Genomic DNA, 20017 nt, shown 5'->3' with positions numbered 1-20017 from the left:
GTTCAATTCCCGGCCGGATTGGGGATTTTAATCACGCCTGGTTAATTCTTCTAGCTCGGGGACTGGGTATCATATTCATTTACATACAACATATCACTCTATAAATCACCACAGAAACACGCAATATTGAACATATTCCACCACATGAGGTTGGCATCAAGAAGGGCATCCGACCGTAAACCTGGGCTTTCTGTACAAGTTTCTTATCCCAGGTAATGGAGAAAGGGCCAAGAAAGAAACCCCAGTCCAAGGCTACGAATATAGCGAAGCTTCATTTCTGGAGGCGTTAAGAAGCTGCGAGCCTAGCAGTGCGACATGAGAAATCGACCAGTGGTACGCAGTTACAATAAGGTTGTAGGTGAGCTGTGATTAAAGAATATAGCCCTTTGTTCTCTGTTCTTTCCTTCAGTGTGTTACAAAATATTATGACGGAATGTATTATAATACGTGTCCGCCTCTGTGGTGTAGTGGTTAGTGTGATTAGCTGCCACCCCCGAAGACCCGGATTCGATTCCCGGCTCTGCCACGAAATTTGAAAAGTTGTACGAGGGCTGGAACGGGATCCACTCAGCCTCGGGAGGTCAAATGAGTAGAGGTGGGTTCGATTCCCACCTCAGCCATCCTCGAAGTAGTTTTCCGTGGTTTCCCACTTCTCCTCCAGGCAAATGCCGGGAAGGTACTTAACTTAAGGCCACGGCCGCTTCCTTCCCTCTTCCTTGTCTATCCCTTCCAATCTTCCCGTCCCCCTGCAAGGCAGGCGAGGCCGCCTGGGTGAGGTACTGGTCATCCTCCCCAGTTGTATCCCCCGACCCAGAGTCTGAAGCTCCAGGACACTGCCCTTGAGGTGCTAGAGGTGGGATCCCTCGCTGAGTCCGACGGAAAGACCGACCCTGGAGGGTAAACAGATAAAGAAGAAGTACTAAATGTAGAAAATAGAGACATGGATATTAATGGTTTGCCTTCTATAACCAATTTGTTTATAACAAAAATCACTTCCGGCTTAAATGCAGTTCCGGATAAACAGCCTAAAATTGCTTGTTTCTTTACTCGTTTTCCTTTTTTTATATTATATTTTATTTACCTAAAATTTGTAGCTCATATCCCCAGAATGTTTACAACATTGAGGCTAACCAACAGTTCTTAATTTCTGTTCATACTTTCAAGACATTTTTATTGGTTACTCTAACCGTCCACAGTACCTATTTTAAGCATCCTACTTCTTACGGTTTTCGGAAACGCTGAGTTGCCGGAATTTTGTCCCGCAGGAGTTCTTTGACATGTCAGTAAATCTGCCGGCGCAAGGCTGACATATTGAACATCTTCAAATACCACCGGACTGAGCCAGGTTCGAACCTCCCAACTTGGAGTCAGAAGGCTCTACCGTCTGAGCTGCTCAGCCCGGTTATTATTATTATTATTATTATTATTATTATTATTATTATTATTATTATTATTATTATTGGCTCAACGCACAGTTCGGCTCATCTCTAGTATCGAAGCTCCACTATATTCCTAGCCTTCGAGACTTTCTACTTTAGGATGAGTTTTGTTCCTTTTTCTATCTAAAAAAATGCCTTGCTGAAAGTCTACTGCTCATAAAAATTATGCTACATTTAGCACCGTTGTATCAATTATTGGGTCACTGGACCAAGATATAGTCTTTAAATAACGTAGAGTGTGACCGTCTTTTGAATACCAGGGAAAAGGGACTGTGAGTGTTTTAGCCATGGGAGACCGGTGTCTTCCTCGCTACCACCACTCCATCAGACGAAATGCCGGCGTAGATGAGCGCCATACTGAGGGCCAGGATCACCGCGTAGATGATGAATATTGCTGCTATGGCTGCACGACGCTGTCATGTACGATCGTCTTCGTCGTCTCGCCTCTTGCGGGGGCGAACATCCGCCCTGTAACATGAATACACAAATTGCAATGAAGGAAAATTTAGACCTTACAGCAGGGCCTCTCAAACGCCCAAAATGTCTCGCGTGCAAACTGAGGCGCAGAGTTCCTGTGCACCGTGCGTCGGTCCCACTCGGCTCAGTTCGGATCAACGCGTCATCTCGGGGCTACTCGGCTCAACTCGGCTCGGATTTGGAGCGCTACGGAGCAAGTAAGGAAGAGGAGACAGGCGGAGCGAGCGAGACAGGCGTGGGAAAAAAGAGAGACAGCGCTATTGCTCCAAATCGAGGAGTGGGGGTCTGCACTCTGGTCAACCAAGCGAAGTCATCTTTTGCACCGTGCACAGTGGTGCATGCGCCCTGAGAGGCCCTACCGTACAGTTCTAAATTTATATTGTGCGGAGACATCATTACAACTCGATGATGAACCAATCTGCTAAATGTACTGTATTCGTAATTACTCCAACGCATCAGCTTGGTGACTAGCTGTATCCACAAATAGCTCAACCGGGGATAATACGATTTTATGGAAACCTCTTTTTTTCTAGGGGCTTTACGTCGCACCGACACAGATAGGTCTTATGGCGACGATGGGATAGGAAAGGCCTAGGAGTTGGAAGGAAGCGGCCGTGGCCTTAGTTAAGGTACAGCCCCAGCATTTGCCTGGTGTGAAAATGGGAAACCACGGAAAAACATTTTCAGGGCTGCCGATAGTGCGATTCGAACCTACTATCTCCCGGATGCAAGCTCACAGCCGCGCGCCTCTACACGCACGGCCAACTCGCCCGGTATATGGAAACCTCAAAAATCTATTGTGTTTACTACTACTACTACTACTACTACTATTACTACTACTACTAATATAGTTTCAGCTACTGTCTGCAGGCATTTAAACTGTCCTCCTCTGTGGTGTAGTGGTTAGTGTGATTAGCTGCCATACCCGGACGCCTGGGTTCGATACCCGGCTCTCCCATGAAATTTGAAAAGTGTTACGAGGTCCACTCAGCCTCGGGAAAACAACTGAGTAGAGGGGGTCCGATCTCCACCTCAGCCATTCTCGAAGTGGTTTTCCGTGGTTTCCCACTTTTCTCCAGGCAAATGCCGGGATGGTACCTACTGTAACTTAAGGCCACGGCCACTTCCTTCCCTTTTCCTTGCTTATGTCTTCCAATTTTCCGCCCCCCCCCCCGTCCACCACCACAAGGCCCCTGTTCAACATAGCAGGTGAGGCCGCCTGGGCGAGCTACTGATCCTCCTCCCCAGTTGTATACCCCAACCCAACGTCTCACGCTTCAGGACTCTGCCCTTGAGGCGGTAGAGGTGGGATCCCTCGCTGAGTCCCTTTTATACACTTGAGCAATGAAGAACAAACAAACAAAATGATCTTGTATGCAAGTGTAGTAAAATTAACGCGGTTGCTGAAAAGAGGTTTTTTTTGTTTTTGTTTTTTTGCTAGTTGCTTTACGTCGCACCGACAAAGATAGGTCTTATGGCGACGATTGGACAGGAGAGGGCTAGGAGTGGGAAGGAAGCGGCCGTGGCCTTAATTAAGGTACAGTCCCAGCATTTGCCTGGTGTGAAAATGGGAAACCACGGAAAACCATTTTCAGGGCTGCCGACAGTGGGGTTCGAACCTACTATCTCCCGAATACTGGATACTGGCCGCACTTAAGCGACTGCAGCTATCGAGCTCGGTGCTAAAAGAGTGGGATAAGAAAAAAATAACGTGGCAGACCCTAACGAATTATTAAAAAAATATCCCTTTCCTGGAAATTTTAGGTTAATACTTATGACTTGCGCTTAAGTTTGTACGCCAGACAGCATGAACATGCGCTTGTTTGAGCCTTCGTGGCTCAGGCGGCAGCACGCCGGCATTTCACCGCTGGGTTCCGTGGTTCAAATCCCGGTCACTCCATGTGACATTTGTGCTGGACAAAGGGGAGGTGGGGCAGGTTTTTTTTCTGAGCACTCTGGTATTCCCTGTCATCTTTCATTCCAGCAGCACTCTCCAATATCTTTTCATTTCATCGGTCAGTCAAGAGGAGTGCGACAGGCTTCAGCAGCCGGCACATTTCCTATCCTCTCCATTCCTGATCCGGTGCAATGACTGGAAATAGGCTGTGGGCTTTCAGTAGCGCTTGTGTTTTCTATTGAAGTTCACATGTGTCAGACTGTGTTCGCGATTTGAAAGTTGCGTCATAACCGTATAAATAGGAGGATTATTATATTCTTACTCTTAACGCGTCAAAGCACTGGCTACGCTGGCAATCGAAAAGCGTCTTATTCGGGAGGTGAAAGATTTCTACTTCAGGGTGAGCGAGAAGTTTGCTGCCCACAAATAAAGGGAAATGCCTTTCCTGTACAAATGAAGATGGAACTAAGTTCCTCTATTGTTTAATTTCGTGTTTTCAGCTAGTGTGAGCACCCAGCTACTTTGTCCACGAGACGCCATTGGTAAAGAAGATTTTGTTCCTAGCATTAGTGGACATCAATTGCATGTTCATACCTGTCATTGCAGATGGTTATTTTTTTTTCTTTTCTAGAGAGTGTTTTAACGTCCCATCAATACATAGGTTTTCGCCTGCACAAAGTTGGGAGGGATTAATTATTCCTTGGATTAGGGAGGTACGGGCAGTGGTCTTAATTGAGATACAGCCTCGTGTGAAAATGGGAAACCACGGAAAACCATCTTCATGGCTGCCGACAGTGGAGTTCGAACCCACTATTTTCCGAATGCAGCTACGTGACCCGAACCACACAGCCACTTTCTCGCTCGGTTACGGTTCTAACAGTGGAATATTTGTCAATCCGTCCTTAGGTACAAATCCAAGAGATGGATCAGTTGGAGATCCAGAAGATAAACCGTTCCCGGGGACAAATCATCTGTTACTCAAGTTATACTTAGAGATGAACTATTGAAGATTTATCGACTACGTAAGACTTCAAGCACGAGCTCAGCTGACAGGAAATGAGTCATAGCAAAGCACGTAGGATATCAGACAATTGCTTTGGTCTTGAAATACACAAGTTTCTATAGTGTTACAAGCAAGGCACAACTAACACTTGAGCATGTTGAGAAAATTGTTTTGGCTGCCTGCGTTTTGCACACATTCTTAAGAGAAGACGTCATCTCCTTGGCGGACGAAGAAAACAATTACAGCGGCTCTCTGCTGTGGCTATTACTAGATGTCGGAGTGAACAGCTCTGTACAATCTATAGATATAAGTGATCATATTTCGGATTATTTCGTTCCACTATCATGATTGGTGGAGTAGCAGATTAATATGATTTGATGGAAACTGCGAGTACAAGGCGTCCCTATTTGATATGGAATGATCCAAGGTTGAGATCAAGACTTTTTTATTTATATTACACTGTTAACTTAATCGTTATTTCGACCTCAAAGCTATAATAATAATAATAATAATAATAATAATAATAATAATAATAATAATAATAATAATAATAATAATAATGCTATTTGCTTTACGTCCCACTAACTTCTTTTACGGTTTTCGGAGACGCCGAGGTGCCGGAATTTAGTCCCGCAGGAGTTCTTTAACATGCTAGTAAATCTATCGACACGAGACTGACGTATTTGAGCACCTTCAAATACCACCGGACTGAGCCAGGATCGAACCTGCCAAGTTGGGGTCAGAAGGCCAACGCCTCAACCGTCTGAGCCACTCTGCCCGGCCTTAAAAAAGCTCTTACAGTTTCTACCTGTATATAGTTAGACATTTTATTTGTTTCGGTAATAAACTGTGTAACAAGCCGGGCTTAGCATTTTACTCACTAACATACAGTGAGTGGCCGAAATTCACGGGAAGTGGTGTCCCATTAGAAATTGTGCTGTGTATGACCATGAGCGTTGCGGCTAGCTGCGGCGTAGGTGAGCAGTCTGTCGCGGACACCAGTGTGGTGAAGATGCAACATGTCTCGAGTTAAGCGATTTTGAACGTGGAGTGATCATCGGCGCACGGTGCATGGGTCATAGCATTGCGGTGATTACACGCGAATTCGGGTTTCCGAGGTCACGACCTGCATGGGCCCACGAACATCGGCAATGGACCAAGGGACAGTGGCGGCGTGTGGTCTGATCCGATGAATCCCGGTTCCAGTTGTATCGTGGCGCGTGAGCGTGTGGCGTATGCCCTATGGATCGTGCATGTCAACAAGGTTGTGTCCAGGCGGGAGGTGGCTCAGTTCTGGTCTGGGCGGTGTTCTCATGGTCGCAATTAGGCCCCAATGTCCGGCTGCAGGGAGCACTGACAGGTGCACGTTATGTGGACATTCTTTCCGACCATCTGCACCCCATTTTGGCTCTAGAGTACCCTGATGGAGATGCCATGTTTCAACAGGACAATGCGCCGTGTCACCACTCTGTGATGGCACGCAGGTAGTTGGAGGAGCACTCTACTGAAGTTACGACCATGGATTGGCCTCCAAGATCTCCGGATTTTAATCCAGTCGACCAATTTATGGAATGGTGTCGATGCTGATGTACGCTCGATGAACCCCGCACAAACCATGCTTTTTTTGTTGTTGGCTTTACGACCCACCGACACAGATATGTCTTATGGCCACGATGGGACAGGAAAGGGCTAGGACTGGGAAGGAAGCGTCCATGGCCTTAATTAAGGTACAGCCCCAGCATTTGCCTGGTGTGAAAATGGAAAACCACGGAAAACCATCTTCAGGGCTGCCGTCAGTAGGGTTCGAACCCACTATCTCCCGAATACTGGATACTGGCGGCACTTACGCGACTGCAGCTATCGAGTTCGGTCCGCACAAACTACACAAGACCAATTGTGGGTAGCAGTTCAAGATGCATGGTTCCAGTTCCTTTAAGAACGATTCCATCACCATGTAGAGTCGTTGTACGGCTCCATGGCTAAATGGTTAGCGTGCTGGCCTTTGGTCACACGGGGTCCCGGGTTCGATTTCCGGCAGGGTCAGAAATTTAAACCATCACTGGTTAATTTCGTTGGCACGGGGACTGGGTGTACGTGTCGTATTCATCATCATTTCAATCTCATCACAAAGCGCAGGTCGCCTACGGGAGTCAAATCAAAAGACCTGCACCTGGCAAGCCAAACATGTCCTCGGACACTCCCGGCAGTAAAAGCCATACGCCATTTCATTTCGTAGAGTCGTTGCCCCGCCGTATTGCTGCCGTTTAGAAGACTCGCGGAGGAGCAAGTCGTTATTAACCCTTTCCCGCCCATATTAAAATGCATGTCTTCCCCAGAATTAAAGCAATTCTTTTCAGCCATCATTATGATAATGCAGATATTTATAAAAATGTATATTGTACAAAAACTAATGAACAATTAAATCGAAAATGTTTTCATAAAATATAAGGATGAAATACTCTAATGCTGTACTAGCCACAGGAAGAGAATGGCAAGGTCCTGCCTCTTCAGTAAAGTCCGCCGGTTGGACGTAAGACAATGTATTTGTCCACTGAAAGTTAGGCCTACAATCTATGTCATCACGCATGTGTACGTCATCATTTCCTGAAATATCGTCACTTTCATTTTCACTTTCCACTTCACTGAGTTCACTTGAGCCACTACTAACAGTTTCACAGTCAGAATTATCGTTCACCAAACGTTCAATGTCGTATCGCATAAAATATTTTCACGCGAATTAAACGTCGACGTGTTTGTTTACAATATGTCACTGCCTTCCGTATTTCGTGTTCTAATACGCCTGCTAAGGTTTTAAAAGAAGAAAACTAATATCTTTGGTCTCTAGGAAGTGCACATGCTAGTAACAGTAAGTTATATTTGTCTATCGGCCGATAGATGGCTCATACATGCGACTAGATGTACAAGTACGCTTTACTACGCTATGGGCGGGAGGCCCTAAGCTTTCGCGCTACGCATTACTACGCTATGGGCGGGAGAGGGTTAACATCACATTCAGCAGCTACGGTTAGATATGGAAGGCCAAAAATCCCCCGAGAAATTATTAAATTCTGCTCGTTTCAGTTCATCTAATAATTTTAATTTTGTACGTCATACAACTTGTCATATTGGTATTATTTATTTTAATTAATTATCTAATTTATTTATTTATTTATTTATTTATTTATTTATTTATTTATTTATTTATTTATTTCCTGCACAAGTCACTTCACTAGTTTATTCGTAATTTCATTTTCCGTATTAGAGCACACAGGCTTCACTATTAGGTGTTCCAACTTTGACTGAAGAGATGAACTAGTAGTGACATTGATAGATACACTTTGGAAGGGATGAATATGTTTAAACCGGGCGAGTTGGCCGTGCGGTTAGAGGCGCGCGGCTGTGAGCTTGCATCCGGGAGAGAGTGGGTTCTAATCCCACTGTCGGCAGCCCTGAAGATGGTTTTCCGTGGTTTCCCATTTTCACACCAGGCAAATGCTGGGGCTGTACCTTAATTAAGGCCACGGCCGCTTCCTTCCAACTCCTAGACCTTTCCTATCCCATCGTCGCCATAAGACCTATCTGTGTCGGTGCGACGTAAAGCCACTATCAAGAAGAAGAATACGTTTAAGATATTATTGAAGACTATATGTACTTCCAGCATAACTGAACGATTTTCCGCAATTTTTACAAAACACTGTTTTTTCTGTCTTTCACATTACAACAGTCGTTTTGTTTAATCCGGAAATTTCACCAAAATTTCCTCGCATCGGTTCATAAGCCATGTTTGTAAAGGAAGTTCTCAAACATTGAATGCGAATTCTGAATAACAACAACACACGAAGCGAGGGTTAAGTTGTCACACTTTGTTCTGTGTCTTTCCGTCCATTTGCACATTGCCTGGAAATTCCTTTAATGACAGTCTCTTCAAGTACCTTCCCAACATCTATCCACTTTGCCGCTAGACTGTGTTTTTTAAAGATCAGCAATATACTACAATAGCCTCATCAGTATTTCATTTCCGATAGTTTGTAAAAGCAATGATCATAAGCCTCGTTTTACTAAAAAGCAATTAAGGAGGTATGAATGCGTTTACCTTTCTGAAGGAAAGATATCACCACCAGCTTACTTTAATGACCAGTCAATCATAGGCCTACAATAGCTGAGGCTTGCACACCAAATGGCAAACAACAACACAATACACAAGTTTTGTGCCACGAGTCTCTTGGTCTCAACCGGACATGAGTTCATGACATCGCTATCGCCGCAATACGAGATTCAATAACGATACTCCGCAATAATATTTGTAGTATCTGACAAGATGTACATCATGCTATGTTTCAGATTTATATCGGAGCTTTGTCATTGTTGTTATTTCTATCTGGCACATTCTAGCAAATTTCCCAATGACTTGAAAGACATAATTATTTTGTAGTTGTTATAGCCTACTTCGTCCTTGAGACAGCTTCTTCATGGGGGAAGTTGTATTGATTAATTTAAAAACAAATGAAAAGAACTTCTTCACACTACAATTTTAATCGGATCGGTTCGATTAATCGGCTAAAGCACATTGATCGGTTAATCAGACTTTTTGATTAATCGGTTAACCGGTTGAGGAACAGAAACAGTATTGCTCCTCACATTCACTATTAAAACTGTAGGTTCGTAGCCATTAAGTCATAACTAGAATCTCTGTATAAAGTAATAATGTGAATTAATAAGTGATGTATACTTTTCGCTAACAAAATTAATAAAAAATGAGGTCGTGAAAATTCAATTCCTCACTGAATATAAATAAAGTTTAAATCTAAGTTAAAGAAGAGTAAATACAATGAACTTATCCATAAACAGCACACTGCCTCTTGTTACGATACAATCCAAATTCAGCTGAGGATTCCGTGAAACTGTTCCAAAGCCGTGAATAGCAAGTGATTTGTAAGAAAAATATTAACAGTGAGGTCGTTTCCTGAAAGGCGTTCTAACTGGCAAATAACAAATGTCAACATATTGGCTTCATCCCCCAGCAAGGGCGCCCAGCTGGGGCCGCCCCCCACCTAGCTCTCAGGGAAAGGCAAAAATCTGATGTAGTCAGGAGTTTTCCTTTCAAGAAAATGATTTAAAAGTCAGTATTACGTAGAAACGGTAGTACCGTCCCCCACCAACAGGTAGGGAATACTGTGGGTTATTCTACCGCAGAATAAAAGTCGCCAAAATATTAAAAATACTACGTACCCCCAGGTCTGCCCCCTCCCCCCCCCGCCCGCCTTACAAACTGTCGTATGGGCGCCCATGTCCCCCAGCCTTACTCCACAACACCTAGCACTCAAGGGAAGGCAGGGATTGTAATGTACAGAGTTGTCCCAATACACAGTGTACTTCAAAAGCACACAGCAGCTGAGAGAATATTTTGAAATACCAGAAGGTGTGGTCTGTGTACAGCTGAAACTAAGAAGAGAAAGAGGTGAGTCAGAATTGTGGGAACAACGTAACCATTACTTGTATGCTCAAAAATATTCCTAAACTTTCAGCTACGGGTAATGCCGCTAAAATGAAGTCTACATTCGACGGCGCTAAAGAAAGGTATACCAGAGGCGCCATGGTGCGCATGGTCGCCGCGTTGGGCAGGCCTGTTGTACAGACTCAGTTACCGTGTGCAGGCATTTCTGATTTGAACCCTCTAGGCTGCCTTGATGCCAGAGTTGTTGGACGAACTTGAGAAGTCTGGTTTATGGGAGTAGAGATAGAGGAAAATCTGCTTCACGATTTCTAGTTGCTGCTCAAGTGATTCAGTAGACACCAGGCATGTACCAGAATATGATTCGAAGTACAATGTTTGAATCGAAGTTGGTAGTCACAACATTGTTGTGGACAAGGATGCTAACTATTATTTGGAAAAGAGAAAATCGGATTGTTAAGTTTACGCAGATGAATAAGTTCCTTTATTTGTTCATTGACATTGGACATTGTTGCTGAATTAGTGAATGTTGGTTTGTTAATTTGTATTTACGTTGGGTATTCAGCCCGAAGCTTGGTTGATCCTCAACAGCTCTGCCAACAATTGTCATAGATATCCTAGGCGTCACTGAAGAGGTATACTAGGGGAACGAGGAGTGGGGTAGTTTACCGTTGCTTTCCTACCGAGCCAGAAGTTGCTATTACATATCAGTCTGCCAAGCCCACTGAAATACACGCACAAACTGACCCTATGAGCGACATTTTCACACCATTCGTAACAGGTACTGGCTGCATAATCAATGGCATTACTAGCATCGCTTATACCTCAGTCACATTCATGTTGTCAAAGCCGAGGATAAGACTGAGACAGGACAATAAAAATAACAAATTTATTCTGGCCCATACCAGGAGACGCAGTGCAATGTAAACACTACATCTCCTGAACAAAGGCATTTGGTTTGTTTCTTCTTCTTCTTCTTCGTCCTCTTCTTCTTTATCTGTTTACCCAGCAGGGTCGTTTTTTTCCCTCGGACTCAGCGAGGGATCCCACCTCTACTGCCTCAAGGGCAGTATCTGTAGCTTCAGACTCTGGGACTGGGGATACAACTGGGGAGGATGACCAGTACCTCGCCCAGGTGGCTTCACCTGCTATGCTGAACAGGGGCCTTTGCGCGGGGATGGGAAGATTGGAAGGGATAGACAAGGAAGAGGGAAGAAAGCGGCCGTGGCCTTAAGTTAGGTACCATCCCGGCATTTGCCTGGAGGAGAAGTGGGAAACCACGGAAAACCACTTCCAGAATGGCTGAGGTTGGAATCGAACCCACCTCTACTCAGTTGACCTCCCGAGGCTGAGTGAACCCCGTTCCAGCCCTCGTACCACATTTTAAATTTCGTGGCAGAGCCTGGAATCGAACCCGGGCCTCCGGGGGTGGCAACTTATCACACTATATGGTTTGTTTACGAAGAAAAAATTTTAATGTGACAAAATGAGCTAATGCATTTTTTTGCTGTTTTTTTGTACGTCGCACCGACAGAAACGTGTTATGGCGACGGTGGGATAGGAAAGGGCTAGGACTGGAAAGGAAGTGACCTTGGCCTTTATTTACCTGGTGTGAAAGTGGGAAACCACATTCAGAGCTGCTGAGAGTGGGGTTCGAACCCACCATCTATCGAATGAAAGATCACAACTACACGACGCAAACCACGTAGCCAACTCGCTCGGTGTTAGAAAATGAATTGTTATCTTTATTTTCCCCCCATGATATTGAACACTGTCAGCAAATTAGTGAATGTTTGTGTGTTAGAAATGTAATTAACGAATGATTATATTACTGCCTCCTTCACCCAGCATAGGCGGCAGATTTAAAAAGTTAATTTAAAACTATTCCTATTCAAAAAGTTATCTGTTCAGTTCCCTCTTTAGGCCCTAGCAGTTCGTAACGGGAATTCCCGAATACCTAGCTGTAGTGGGTGTTATCGAATTTGGAGATCAACAAATTAGCTGGGTGGAACTGGTCCGACGGTCATCACAGGGGGTTGGATCGAAATGGTCCGACGCTAAGATATCAAAACCAAGGATCGAAGAAGCCTTATCGTCCACTCATATATTATATCAACTGTTTTACAATAAAATTACACAGGACAGTATAGTTAATATATGTAGTGGCCTTTCGGTTAGGTTAGGGTCGCCACTTTTGTCCCGATTGTCTCTTGTCATCTTTCGAAAATTTAAACCCCTCAAAAACGATTAACTTAAAGCCCCTCTCACTTAATATGGAAAACATTGTACACCTCTACCAGTACTATAATGCACTGAGACTATCTGAGAATTGACTCTGATTCCAGCAAGGCAACCAATTAAAAACATAAAAACCACGTGAGCCCTCGTCGACCTCCTCCCATCCCTCCAACCAAACAAATGATTATACTGAGATTAAGTTAAATAAAATTATTTACTCTGTTTCAGACGGCCATCATTCACCAGCCAAAGGTATTCAATATAATAATTTCGTGTGGCTATTCCTAGCCAAGTGCAGCCCTTGTAAGGCAGACCCTCCGATGAGGGTGGGCGGCATCTGCCATGTGTAGGTAACTGCGTGTTATTGTGGTGGAGGATAGTGTTATGTGTGGTGTGCGAGTGGCAGGGATGTTGGGGACAACACAAACACCCAGTCCCCGGGCCATTGGAATTAACAAATGAAGGTTAAAATCCCCGATCCGGCCGGGAATCGAACCCGGGACCCCCTGAACCGAAGGCCAGTACGCTGACCATTCAGCCAACGAGTCGGACAAGGTATTCAATGTGTAACCAACTTATAAATACACCAACCTGCTATCAAATGTGCCATAATAATAATTTTCTGTAATGAAGTAACACACGGCAATATCTATTTTGTAACACATGGAAAATATCTATGTACACTAATAAATACCTTTTAAATATTGTAAACATTTACCTGTAAAACATCGTAAATATTGTAAAAATTCCATACCATCTGTAAACACCATTATTCATGTATACAGTTTTCCACAAAATTAAAAAAAACACCACCTTTAACCCACTTCAATTCCTAGCGAAGGAAACAGAGTAAATTACAACATTGTAAAATGATATCCTCATATTGTAACACCTATGGAAAATTGTAGTAAAAATTGTAAAATAATATTGTAAAACTACATGTTTATATGCCCTTGCTGACAAGATCTAGTGTTCTCAGTGCACTATGTCTTCTGGTATAGGCTAGAAAAAATTTGTTATTTTCATTAACGTGTTTCAGTCTCATCCTTGGCTTTGACAACGTGAAAGTGACGGAGGTATGAGTGATGTTAGTAATGCCATTCCTTATGCAGCCAGCCCCTGTTATAGATGGTGTGAAGATATTGCTCATAGAGTCAGTTGGTGAATTTATTTTAGTGGGCTTGGCAGACTGATATGTAATAGTAACATCTGGCTCATTGAGGAAAGCAACGGAAAACTTCTTCACTCCTCATTTCCTTAGTAAACCTCTTCAGTGACACCTAGGCCTCTTATGACAGTTGATGGTAGAACTGTTGAGGATCAAACCAGCCTCTGGGCTGAGCACTTAACATACATATATTCATATTGTAACACCGATGGGAAATTGTGAAATTGTGAATCAGAACTGTAAAACCATGTAATGTCAAATTGTACATTTCGAAAAAAATCAATAAAGCACTTAGTGAAGAGACCGACACCCCCCCCCCCCCCACCAAGCTTCTTTACCGGTTTAAACCACCCGTCCCATCTCCTAACTCCATCAAATCTCCAGCCCGCCGATCTCCTGGCCAGAGAGATTCGGGGAGGGGAATGAAAACCTTTCCTAGATCCTAGGTGTGAAGAAATGAGGGAGTTGTTGAGGGATGGGGGTTAGGTTAGTAACCCATTCGGAAATTTCTGCCTCTGCCTGACAGTTACACTTCGGACCAGTTCAACCGCGACCTTTCGTTACGGAACAAAAATATCTTTGGGATGTCTAGACCATCGAACCAGTTCGGTACTACACAGCTGTAGTGGTGTCCGGACATTTGCAGTCACGGACATTTGCAGTCACCACAAAATCATGGACGTTTGCGGTAAGTGAATTATACTTGTGCCAACTCATAGAAATTCCCCAGCAGTCAGAGGAGATTTGCGGTCACTGCAGCAGCGGATGGTCCTCATTACCTTAATCTCAGGGTATCCCCGCTAACCTTCCTGGGCTCCTGCTCTCTCGCTTAGAAAACTACATTTTTCTCTCGCGCGCATTATCCCTGCAGCCATCATTGTAGACATTACAATGGTTATATGGGAAAGTCAAAATGGAATCGTCACCTGGGTGTATCTGAAGGAGAAGAACAAGTCATGTCATGTTTCTGGAAACATACAATTCTGCAAATTATCAACAAAGTATAAAACATTCCAGTGTATGTTGTGTTGAAAGTTGGATTAGATTATATGGCGTGTTTCTGAGTAACAATGTCTTAAAATTGACGCATGGTTAAAACACATTTAAAAACGGGTACTTTTTGCGTTCCGCCTGCGATAAAAAAAAATAGTAATATAATTACAAATTCAAAAACTAACGTAAGATGAAATTTAAAATAAAACGAGGAAAGCGATGACGTCATTGGATTTTCTCCAAACTCGAGTAGATCTACATATAATAGTTTGGTCGAAAGTAAATTATATGTATTAAAATACTGATTACCATTACACTTTATCCAGAATGTTAATCTATAAGTTTATGCCAGTTTATTTCCGGTGAGTGCAAATATCCAGCAACCGCTGTAGTACCCGGTAATTTTTTGAATAATTGCAGCAGTACCGCTATGGAACTGTGATGACTAGCAGCAGAAAAGGGAGCACACGTCCTTTATCAGTATTCGGATAGTTATAATTTTTGATTCCCGGACTTGGCACAAAAATGCGAATTCGTGAATACCTCCAGTATTATTACTCGTACGGTAAAAATGTGTCCGATATTGCATTTTCTATATTTTTTGTAACAAGCACGTTCTTGATCGAACAAATATTACTGGATATATTTGTGAGAAATGAAATAATCTTATCTCTATTATTATTAATTCTTATATGATAAAAGTGATCAGAAATTATATTTTGCACAACTTACATTATGTGTAGTTTTCTTTTCGATACAATTAATGTTTACGAAGAAATTTGACATTTTCTACTAATAATGTTATTGGCTTTACGTCCCACTAACGACTTTTAAGGTTTTCGGAGACGTCGAGGTGCCGGATTTTAGTCCCGCAGGAGTTCTTTTACATGCCAATAAATCTATTGATACGAGGCTGATGTATTTCTGCAGCTTCACATACCACCGTCTGAGCCACTCAGCCCGTCACATTTTTTACTTTGACCACTTAATATTTCTACGCCACAGTCTACTAATCAAATAATATACAGCCTGATGCACATTTAGGAATGTTCCTTCCTCAGCTGCTAGAATTTCGCAGCTAGAGGCGGGGAACATTCATTCATTCATTCATTCATTCATTCATTCATTCAATAGCGAAGGTTCTCTCTCTAGGTGGTAGTTATCCGCGACTGGGAGGGAAGATTTTTTCATACAGGCATGAATTCATTTCTTTCATTCATTCATGCATCTAAACTGGAATGTTCTCTCCTTAGTTGCTGGGGTTCCTTTGCTGTACGCTGAGAACATTCATTCATTCATTCATTCATTCATTCATTCATTCATTCATTCATTCATTCATTCATTCATTCATTCATTCATTCATTCATTCATTCATTCATTCATTCGATATTCCTCTCTTTCTTTCTTTCATTCATTAATTCTTCCTTTCTTCCATTCATTCATTCATTCATTAGTCCGGCTCCATGACTAAATGATTAGCGTGCTGGCCTTTGGTCACAGGGCTTCGGGGGTTCGATTTCCGGCAGGGTCGGGAATTTTAACCATAATTGGTTAATTCCCCTGACACGGGGACTGGGATTATGTGTCGTTTTCATCATCATATCATCATATCAGGTTGTCTACGGAAGTCAATCATAGGACCTGCACCTGGCGAGCTGAAGTCCTTGGACACCTCCAGGCACTAAAATCCATACGCCATTTCATTCATTCGTAATAAATGCTCTCTCCCCAGTTGGTTGTTATCCATGTCTGGGAGAGAAGAGTTTGTATTCATTCAGTTCATTTATAATGTCTGTTGTAATTGGAGGATAAATTTGTACAGTGGTAGTGGTGGTGATTATTGTTACAAGAGAAAGTACAACTGCGCGATCATCGTCTATATAACACTAATCATAGAGAAAAAATGGAGGGAATCCGAAACTTAGAAAAATTAAGATATCGGCCAAAGGAAGACAAGGGCCACGAAGGGCATGAACATTAAAGATACTCTAGGATTCGCAAACATAATACCGTCGGGGTCGAAAAGAAAACGAGTTGACCAAGTGAGGTCGGATAGGATAGATGAAAGTGAGAAGCCTGGCACAAGTATGTGGAAGCAGTGCCAGGATTCAGCTAAGGGCCCCGTGGTCACCAACCCACGCTCCCAAGTTAAGAGCCCCAGGGGCCACTTTTAGGCGCCTCTTTCGACAGGCAGGGGATACTGTAGGCATTATTCTACCTTCCCCACCAACAGGAATGAACTTTATACAGAGCTGTGACATAAATTGTGTACATCTAGGACTCCCTGAACTTAACTGCTGAGTTTAGAGAAGTTGTATTAAACCATTGCCCCATTATTTCGTAAACAAACAAATAAACAAACTGACAGACAAAATATGGAGATGAATTCACCCTTGACTTTCATATACCTGTACCGAAAGTGTAAAAAAAGGGAACTATAAGGCAACATTATAATTTTTTTAATGTAGAAATAAAACCGAACTAGGTACCAAAAGTCGTCCGCTTGTTATGACATAAATCAGCGGTGGCCATTCGCTGCAGAGTTCATGGTGTGTACTGTGATTGGGCACGATGTCCCTGTTTCGGCACACTGTGCCGGTGCACAGTTATGTTCCGCTGTTCCGGAACGCCGAGTGTCAATTGTTCCGAAACATTCTCAAGCAAGACCGAGACAGTGACTCGCTGTCCCGTCAGAAGCGCCACTATGCACTGCCCTTCGCCTACTAGCTAACTGTCGATACCGGGTGTGTGACGCCATTTGCTGGAGTGTTCCGTGTTCCGTGTTCTGTCACATCCTCTTTGTTCTGTGAGTTCCGTTGCACCGGCAACTGGCCTTCGGTATATGCGAATAACGTAATGCGTTCTATTTTGTTTTCAACTGTTTTGTAAAAGAATTTTCATTGAAGCCTAGTAATATAACCGTACGAAAGATGGTACCTTTGCATAATGTCGCATCGGAGTCCTGTTTAGGACTTTTTACTAGAATAAAACCAGGCAGAGTGAATTGCAATTTATGTTCTTCTATTTTGTCTGCAAAGGGATCTTCAACCGGCACAATGACAAGACATTTCAAACTGAATCATCCCACAATTTTTATTTTCGTGTTCTGCTTGTATAGTTTTACTTTTAATCTCCTGTTCCGCTTGTATATAGTGTAATTTCTATCTTCTTGTTTTGATTGTATGGGTTAATTTTTATTTTCGTGTTCCGCTTGTATATTATGTAGGGCCTACGTAAATAGAGTACTGACGAATGTTTCTTCACCTGTGCGAGTATAATTTTATTGATGAAAATAACATTGCGACATTTGTAAACACACCTACTGCCAGTGTAATTGTGACAGGTGTATTTCAGAATGAATGAAAACATTCTTATCCTAAAAACAACATTTAGACATGATTTTTTGGGTGCGTATTTCAGAGTTCCGACTGCTTTTTTCACGTGCCGTGAAGTTTTATCCTAGCCCTAATTACTCACAATACAGGCCGTTGCATTCAACTGGTGAAAATATCCATGGATTAGTTACTTTTAAACACCTGTACCACAATTGTGACGGTGTTATATGTATTTCATATTGACCGAAAAAATCTTAACCCAAAAGCAGCCTTTAAACGTGATTATTGGGCACGAATTTCAGTGTTCCGACTGTTCCTTCACGTTCCGTGCAGCTTTACGCTGGCCTTAACGACGTACAGCCCGTCCGGTACAGCAGCACTTTCCCGGCGACGCGGGGCGTGTCATGTTGCCTCACGAAGTTCTCCCTACTGCGCAGTTACTGTCCCGTGTGCCGGCCCACTGCACCAAAACACTCCACCTCAAGCTTCTAATGTTCCGGAACAACTGACTGTTCCGGTCTGCCCAACCCTAGTGTGTACAGTTACCGCATATTGACTTCGCACGCTAGGCGTGTCCGCTCTCGAGGCGAGAGAGATGTAATGTGATGGGGAGCACTGACCGTAGAGTGGCCAGGTGTATTGTATGAGTTTGACGGCTAGGAAACATAGCATACACGGTTCAGGACGGCGGTTCGTTGGAAGTGCTGTTGCAAACGCATTGCATTATGAAAAACATAAGAAAAGAGAAGAAATGGCGAAAATTTGCAATTCTTTAAAACATATGTTTGTAAGAAGTTTTTGCCTGTAATGAAAATTTGCAAGCCACGGTTGCATGCGAGATTATGTGACGAAAGCTTGTGAAACAGCTTGCGGTTGTCTGTGTGCCGTACGTTTGTGCCGGACATTGGTTTCATCATTACTTCGACAAAGCGTTAATAAGATATGGTACAATAGCATTTCGTATGTGATATATTGTTAAATAGAATGTATTGTCACAGGTTTGCTCAAACAAGGACATCTCGTATGGTTTTGTAATTGTTTATTGTATATGACGTATAAACCACAATAAAATAATCATATAATAATGTGCAGTGCAAAATTTCCGGACTCAGAAAGGACGACTGCTACGAATAGCAATATTCCCCCACCGAATGGCTAGTCGAGTCGGTCACGCTGGGAGGAGCAGTTCCGGAGGGGTGGTAACCTTCACGTGCAAGCATGAGGCCAGCTCATGCACAGGTGCGACATTCCTGGCCACCGCTGACATAAATGAAGTGATCTTTGGGGAGCCTTGTAGTTCTAACTATATTCGTAATACCAGTCTGTCTCGTCCTGAGGCCTAGATGTCATTCTGAAGGACGCTTTCTACTGCAATACGAATAATAACAGAGCAGTTTTTCAAACCGTAGATTAGAACTCATACCTATACTGTTCTTTTGACATACATCTTATGGTTGGGGATCATCTGAAAATTTGCGTCACGAAATTAGCCATACAAAAATTGGCGATAGACTGTCACTATTGAAACGCCGCAGGGTTTTCAGGGTTTCGTAGACTTAACTTATTTCAGCTTAGCTCCAACAGAGCGCGCGAGTCAACACAGCGCAATCTTATAACAGAGTATGGGTGTGACGTCACATATTTAGCACAAATGTTGCCTTATGCTTGTTGCTCACGGTAAAATTTTCTGTCAAATTTATTGTACAATAATTTCATCATCATCATCATCATCATCATCATCATCATCATCATCTGTTTACCCTCCAGGGTCGGCTTTTCCCTCGGACACAGCGAGGGATCCCACCTCTACCGCCTCAAGGGCAGTGTCCTGGAGCTTCAGACTCTTGGTCGGGGATACAACTGGGGAGAATGACCAGTACCTCGCCCAGGCGGCCTCACCTGCTATGCTGAACAGGGGCCTTGTGGAGGGATGGGAATATTGGAAGGGATAGGCGAGGAAGAGGGAAGGAAGCGGCCGTGGCCTTATGTTAGGTACCATCCCGGCATTCGCCTGG

General features: G+C 43.3%; 1 protein-coding gene across 1 annotated transcript in view; it reads right to left on the bottom strand.

The window, feature by feature from the left end:
- Positions 1 to 1855: 1855 nt before the first annotated feature.
- Positions 1856 to 20017, bottom strand: part of LOC136875983 (transmembrane protein 26) — a 135865-nt gene continuing 117703 nt past the window's right edge. Inside the window, exon 6 of the mRNA XM_068228288.1 lies at positions 1856 to 1907. Coding sequence (XP_068084389.1) covers positions 1856 to 1907 — 52 coding nt within the window. The remainder of the gene's footprint in view (positions 1908 to 20017) is intronic.

This window comes from Anabrus simplex, chromosome 6, assembly GCF_040414725.1.
Source record: "Anabrus simplex isolate iqAnaSimp1 chromosome 6, ASM4041472v1, whole genome shotgun sequence".
NCBI classification, from domain to species: domain Eukaryota; kingdom Metazoa; phylum Arthropoda; class Insecta; order Orthoptera; family Tettigoniidae; genus Anabrus; species Anabrus simplex.
Note: the sequence above shows the minus strand (reverse complement) of the source record. Positions and strands in the feature narration are given on the sequence as shown.